Here is a 7,426-nt window from a genome sequence, read left to right as displayed (position 1 = left end):
ACCCCTTTTGGAATAGCAGAGTTTCAAACCCCTCAGGCTTGAAACTTATGAATTTATTTGATATGAGTGATTTCGAAATCTCAGCACCACAGTGCCCCACTCATTATTCCCCTGCGGGAAATGGTGACGTGTTAGACTTTGTGGTTCACAAAAATATCAGAATGTCAGAGGTCATCGTCTCTGATATTTTGGATTCAGATCACATACCAGTAGTATCTCACATACTGGATCACGTTAAAATAAGGAATCTTTCGGAACCCATTGAAAAATTTACAGACTGGGAACGGTTTCAAAGCCTCGCTTCTGAATTAATATCACTTAAACCAGAAATTAATTCGGGGGTTGAAGCAGATAAAGCGGCACGCGACTTTTCAGCCTCTATTGCTTCGCCATATAGGCTGTCGACAAGTAAAGTTACACTTTCGGACATAAACTACGATCTTCCTGGTGTAGATCGTTTGATAAAATATAAACAGAGGATACGAAAACTGTGGCAAGAAAGCAGGGTTCCAGGGTGTAAAACGGCAGTCAATTGGGTCACCAAATCAATCAGGCGAATCACCCATAAAAAAGGCACTTGAACGGTGGGAAACAAAAATAGGTAACGTTGTAGTCACACCTCAGAATATATGGCCCATTGCGAAATCTCTTCTTAAGACAGACAGACCAAGGGCACCAACTGCTATTCATGGTTCTTCTGGCCTAAAATTTCATCCTTTTGAAAAAGCCAACGAAATTGCCGACTGTTTGGAAATTCAGTTCATGCCACATGACCTGTGCGAAGAAAACCATGAAGAGCGGGTGGAGGCTGGAGTTCAAGCTCTGCTGGAAGCCGTAGATGAAAACCCCCTCTAAGGATCAGACCATGTGACGTTCGAAAGTTAATAAAATCTCTGAAATTAAAAAAGGCCTGTAGAATTGTCGGCAACCCAAATGAATTCCTCAGGCACCTTCCAAGGCGACCATTGGTTCACCTAACTCATTTATTCAATCACTGTTTTCGGCGCTCTCACTTTCTAAATACTTGGAAGGAAGCAAAAATAATAACTTTACCTAAACCGGGTAAAGACACGAAATTTCCTCAAAATTTATGTCCGATCAGCCTCCTATCCACGACAGGAAAACTATTCGAAAAAGAAATTTTGAAATTCCTCCGTAAACATATTGAAGAAAGAGGCCTGCTCAACACAAGCCAGTTTGGTTTTCGTGCACGTCACAGTACGATATTGCAATGTATGAGGCTGGAAGACCACGTGACCCTTAATTTCAACAATAAAATGTCTACGGCTGCAGTGTTCTTGGACATCGAAAGGGCTACCACGTGGCACTCAGGCTTGCTGTTTAAGTTATCAAAATTGGAATTCTCTTACAATTTGACCAAGCTTATTGGGTCCTTTCTTTCTAAACTTAAATTCAGGGTCTCGGTTGAAGGCGAAATGTCAACGCTAAGGGAAATGCAAGCAGGTGTGCCACAAGGTTCTGTCCTTTCCCCTACTCTTTTCAACTTGTACATAAATGATGACCCCAAACTCATGGTGTTAACCTGGCCCTCTTTGCGGACGACACCTGTCTATATGCGACAGATCGCAAGGATGGTTTTATTGTTAGAAGACTCCAGTGCGGTCTCAGCTCAATGGAGACCTGGTGTGAGTGCTGGAATATAAAAATTAATGATGATAAGACTCAGGGGGTCAACTTCTCTCGTGGTCGTCGACCGCCTGAGTCTTGTCTTACTCTAAATGGAAGAAATATTCCGTTTGTAAATAGCGCAAAATATTTAGGTGTAATCTTCGAAAAGAGAGTGACTTGGGGATTACACATAGAAATGATCAAAGCCAAGGCCTTCAAAACATTCATAAGAGTATATTCCCTTTTCAAAAGTGAGCGATTGAGCCCTAACATTAAATTGACCCTCCATAAAGCTCTTATTAGACCCGTAATGACTTATGCAAGTCCCGCCTGGGAGTTTGCGCAGACACCCATCTAGTGAAATTGCAGCGCCTACAAAATAAGGTTCTCCGTAACATTGGCAACTTTCCGAAGCGCACACCGGTCCCCGATTTGAACATGGCAGTCAAAATCCCGTACGTATATGACTTTAATACAAATTTATGCAGGCAACAAGCAGAAGTCATACAAAATCATGAGAATGAGAATGTTCGCAACATCGGACAAGGCGAAGCCCGCCACAGAAAGTATAAGAGGCTTAAACTTGGCGGCGGTCAGGCATACGACCGTTCAAGGGACTAGACGGCCGTGGTAGTGAATAATACTAGAAATAGGGCATAGTCTGCTGTACCGATCCTGGATTGACAGAGGACTTGTGTATATTGTACATAAAAGTAAGAAATAAGTGTGTATTGTAAATCTATGTAAATATAGACAGTGGACATATTAATACAGACTGACTGCCAAATGACAGATCCAACCTCTCGTCAGAGAGGGCGCCCCACATAGACAAGACAGTAACTTTCATTCAAAAGAAATATCTGGTCATGAGCCCCAAATGTGGCTCGACACCAAGACAGACAGACTGACTGACCGTCAGTTGTAACATGACCTTGACCCTGACCTTGATGTTCCCACAGCACCAACAACGACCTCTGGGAAGAAATCATTATGCTTTCTGTCCGGACAAATATATTGATATGGGCGAGAACTTTTAAACTGAATCTGAGGGTTAGAAGCAATACTGAGGGAACCCGAGAAGCGCAGTCGATATAGCGACACAGACAACTTCACCTTTTTTCTACAAACTTCATTGTCTTCTGGGAATCGCGTCGAGTAATTTGGTAAATTACACGGCGTCATTTTTTTATTTTAACCCTAAAGATGGATATAGCTGTTTCCTCTCAAACGTTAATGGAGGCTACAAGTTCCTCCATGCAGACATCTAACAGACTACACGGCTAACATCCCATGTTCTGCCCTGAAGAAGAAGGCCCCGAAACGTTTCCAGATACCTGTGAGACACCCCGCTCTTCTACAACGAAGATGGAAGACTGGAGATTCCTCCGAAACTAAACTACACAAGGTCACAATCAATAATCTATCCTGAAGAAGGAGGAAATAGATTCCTCCGAAACGCTGACACCTATGTACCAAGCAGCACGGCCTCACAATCCAAGAAGACGGCAGTCTTAATGAGAATCTCGCCGACTCGTGAGACGCAGTCTATACGGTCAGGGAAAGAGTGGCATACAGAACGACTTTAATGAAAGCCATGTCGCTCATTCGTGTTCGTTAACTTAAAATAAAGATTTAGGAATGTGTGACGTAGCAAGCGGCACGCACAACAGTTCGGGAGGTCTTGATGGCGAAGTCAGGTCGGTGTGCTGAGACAGAGAGAGAATGTTCACGCGGTGGATACTAACTTCGTAGTGCCCAGGACATCGGGTCATTCGAAATAATTCGAAAGGAATTTCTGCTTGGTTAATCTGGATGACTAATTTAGAAAGAGCAATTGATTAGATGTAACATCGGTCGGACTAGACGAAATTCGGTTAGGCAGTTCCAGATACATGATGTAATAATGAGATTTATTTTTTTTTCTGTAATAGGCCTATATTCAAAAGTTGGCACTAAACTTCGCTGACAAGCGGCAGTCGGTATAGTTCGCTTGCGGACTAAAATCACGGAGTTAAAATAGGCCTACATTACAAATACTGTAGGTAAACGCTGGCCAAGTTACTGACCACACGTCGGTCCAGGAGAAAGTGGATATACCATTTGAAAATTCTTACCATCCAATCCTTCCTCCTCTCACACCTCTACAGAGTAGAAATGGTTGCTAGGAAAAATCAGGAGTTGGGGGGGTTCTTTGTGCCACTGTAAAATTGCGGTGACGACAGCTATATGACGGTTTTGGGCATGGGTTGGGTGGCAGCAAAGCCCACAACTGGCTCTTCTTTTAGCCTTGGGGCGGAATGCACGGAAAATTCAGTCAATAACATTGTAACAGGTTTGGGCGACTGGAGGCGCCGTTTGGTCGGTAATTGTTATTAATATACTTAATTTGAACTTTACTTATGCTACTTTACGGAAGGGCCGTATTTGTAAATATAGTGTCCTACTTTGCCGAAAGTTGTGTCAAGACTCCTCGAGGTGGAATGTCCTCTCTCTGAATCCTGAGGTCCACGAACCCCAGACTCCAAGAGAAATCCACTCCTCCACTTCTGCCATTGGTTAAGTTTTCAAACTAGGAAGTTCCCTAAATTTTGAATTCCCAATCATGTTGCTCTGCTATGTGATTCTGGCAGATGCTGATCTGACGCTAAGGTCGACAGCCCCTTGATGCATTACGGTCAGGTTGTGAGGCTCCGGCCGTCCCACTTCTAAGTTATCGCTGTCCCAAACTGTCAGCTCTCATTTTCTCAAAGCCTTCCGACTTTGCTGAAACTGCCAGAATTCTAGGAAATTACCAGCTGTTGCTTCCTGTCCACATAGCAAAACTTGAACTATGTCCCTTCCGCGTGTAAGAGCTGGCTATCTGCCGGATCTCTTTGTTTGTAATCTTGTAATCTAACTTAATACAAATTTAATTTACACACAACAGTCCTCCAGTCAGAATGAACGGTTACAGTCGTTATGGAAAACGCTGCAAGGAAACACACTGAACATACCTCGTCCCAGGGCACTGCCAGATATTGAAGGGGAATTGCCATATGTTTTCGTAGCTGACGAAGCTTTTGCATTGCATAATAATTTACTTCGTCCGTATGGTGGCCGAGAACTTGACCACATTAAGCGAATTTTTAACTATCGCTTAACTAGAGCAAGACGATTTGTAGACTGTGCATTTGGTATGATGATAAATAAGTGGAGGATTTTTCACCGGCCTTTGAATGTCTCCACAGATTTTGCGACTGACATAGTAAAGGCTTGTTGTGTTTTTCAGAATTTCATCCATAAAGAAGAGGGACTTAATACTGTGTGTGCCGATACGACTATAGATGTGGACTCGGAACTAAGTGAACTCCCTCGCTCACAAGCAGTACGAGGTGGTTAGTCGGCGAACACTATCAGAAATAATTTCGCTAAGTACTTTGTTTCCGAAGATGGAAAAATTCCATGGCAGGATAAGTTCACTTAATGTATTAATGCATTATGTGCAGTAATGGAGATAAGCTACGAACTCAGCACTGCCATTGCCATAAATTCACTGTCTCAACTTCTTGTGAGAATCTTTATCATTAGTGAATATTTTGTTGGAAAATCATTGTTAGCAGTTTATTTGTTCAATGTGAAATTTTTAAATCACAAGTTAATTGCTAGATAATATCGTATCTGCGCATGGAGGATGTTTTGACAATACCGGTAATTTTTATGATATTAATAAAATAACTGAAAATAGATAGTAGGTACAGATAGAAAGTATGTATTGTGTATTAATAAAATTATAACACAAAAATTTAAGATGAAAATTGCATACCTATATCGTTTCTCTCCTTATCTCCCAGTGTTTCAAAATCTTCTTTAAGGTGTGAGGATACATCCTTCCAAGCCTGCAAAGTTAGACGCCTGTCTTTGTACTCTTCACTTGACTTATCCCACAGTACTGGTCTTTCCTCGACAAGCGTAATTAATAACTCACAGTCAATATTGAATTCTGCGCTCATTGTAATGAAAAGAATACTACATACACAAAACACAGAAAACTTGCACGCTCAAGACCAACTGATGACTGACGGCGAGCTCGCCGGCTCGTGGACACGTAGACATGTTAATGCGTGTCCCACTGAGAACACGGCGCACCGTCCGGCTGCCGTCTCTGCAGAGGGAAGCCGGTGCTACATCCGGCAGCCGGACCGGTAGATTTGCCGTGACGGCTCGTGGACAAACTCTCATATGAAACAATGCATCACTACCAACCCGGTAAATCTACCGGAACGGCGGACGGCGAAAATTCTTGTCGTGGACAAGGGCCCAATTGGAGGCGACTAACTATGGAAAACCTAAAACTTTTTGTAATTGTGAACTGCAACAGAAAAGAAGTTGAAATTTCGGAGAGCTAAATGCGAGTACCATTGGTTCTTTATATTTGTAATGAAATATGTTGGCTTTGTTGTATGATTTGTATTTAAGTATAGCATTTTATTGCAAGTGAATCATTCAGGGATTACATAAAATGAACTTAAATATTGATTTGTTGGTCTTAAAATAATGTAAAATCAAAATAAAAAAAATTATGTGCATATTTTAATGCATACTTCGGAAGTTTTTCATGCATAAATGCATGTATATTTAAGGTATTATTATGGCATAACAATCCGGTCCCTAGTTATGACCGACCGTCAGTCGGCCAGTCTGTCTTGGAATAAAGCAGCCATCTGGGGCTTACGACCATATTTATATTAGTGTAAGACAGTTGCGGTTTGTTGATGTTGGGCGCGCTCTCTGACGAGAGGGCGGGTGCATCGTTTACAATTGCTGCTGGCTTCGTCAGCGCAGTCGCTGGTCCGAGTCTCGAGGGACTCGTGACCACATTTTACTGTCTCAGATTCGAGACTTCCCTATTCGTCCTACAACTCGCAGAGCTACGGTGGAGGTATTCTATCCAGCCTCTACACGGGATGCTACTCCTTAGATCCGATATTTGGATGGGATAGAAGACACCTTACCGAAGGGTTCAGTTAGACTTTTCGTTGGTGGGGTCTATTCGTTGCCGTGGAAATTCAACAATTCGGTCTCTGTTGCTTAAGCACTTCCCTAGGCAACGGTCTATTTATATTTCGTTGCATAGGAATTGCTAGCCGTTGACCAGCAATGGGCATTCTACAGTCCGTCTTTCCTGGCGGCACGCCACAATATATTCAACTGGACACCAGATTTTCATCTGCAGACCGTAAAAACACTACCGATTTTGTTTTTTATGGAGCAGTGGTTAGGGTGTTATTCGCATTCGGGAAGTACCTAATTCGAATCTCGGATGAAGTTTACACCACGTTTCCTCAGTTCCTCCAGGGAAGAGTTCGGATAACACCATAAAGCAAGTCGACATCTTTCCAGCCACATACCTCCCTATTCATTATTGGCTATTATTTTGTTCCCTGTAACTTCAGAAGTGATCCGAAGATACACAGTAGTCTTCTGATAATGTGGGTATGTTGACTGCATATCAATAGTTCGCTCACATGTTTACCACTTGACCATGAACTTTGGAGGGGAAATAACTTGTGTGGAACGTGTTTCTAACACGATCGCAAGCGAGGCCGGTACATTGGTGAAGCCAGTATGAGCAGGGACTTCTGAGGCTTCTGAGCTATATAACGGGAAAACAGCTGTGTGTTGAGGTCACGTCACAGGCTACAAGATGTTAGGCTCAAAAGCGTGTTCTGTGGCAACGAGAAGTTTCTCTACTTCACAGGTAAGCAGACTGCTCTAAGCAACCAAGCTTCATCGATTGTTGTAGCTGAGACATTACATT

General features: G+C 42.7%; 1 protein-coding gene across 1 annotated transcript in view; it reads left to right on the top strand.

The window, feature by feature from the left end:
* Nucleotides 1–7,214: 7,214 nt before the first annotated feature.
* LOC111869339 (cytosolic 10-formyltetrahydrofolate dehydrogenase) overlaps nt 7,215–7,426 on the top strand; it is an 84,393-nt gene continuing 84,181 nt past the window's right edge. The window contains exon 1 of the mRNA XM_023860793.2: nt 7,215–7,366. Coding sequence (XP_023716561.1) covers nt 7,313–7,366 — 54 coding nt within the window. The 5' untranslated portion in view covers nt 7,215–7,312. The remainder of the gene's footprint in view (nt 7,367–7,426) is intronic.

This window comes from Cryptotermes secundus, unplaced genomic scaffold (assembly GCF_002891405.2).
Source record: "Cryptotermes secundus unplaced genomic scaffold, Csec_1.0 scaffold541, whole genome shotgun sequence".
NCBI lineage: Eukaryota > Metazoa > Arthropoda > Insecta > Blattodea > Kalotermitidae > Cryptotermes > Cryptotermes secundus.
This window is presented reverse-complemented; position numbering and strand designations above follow the sequence as displayed.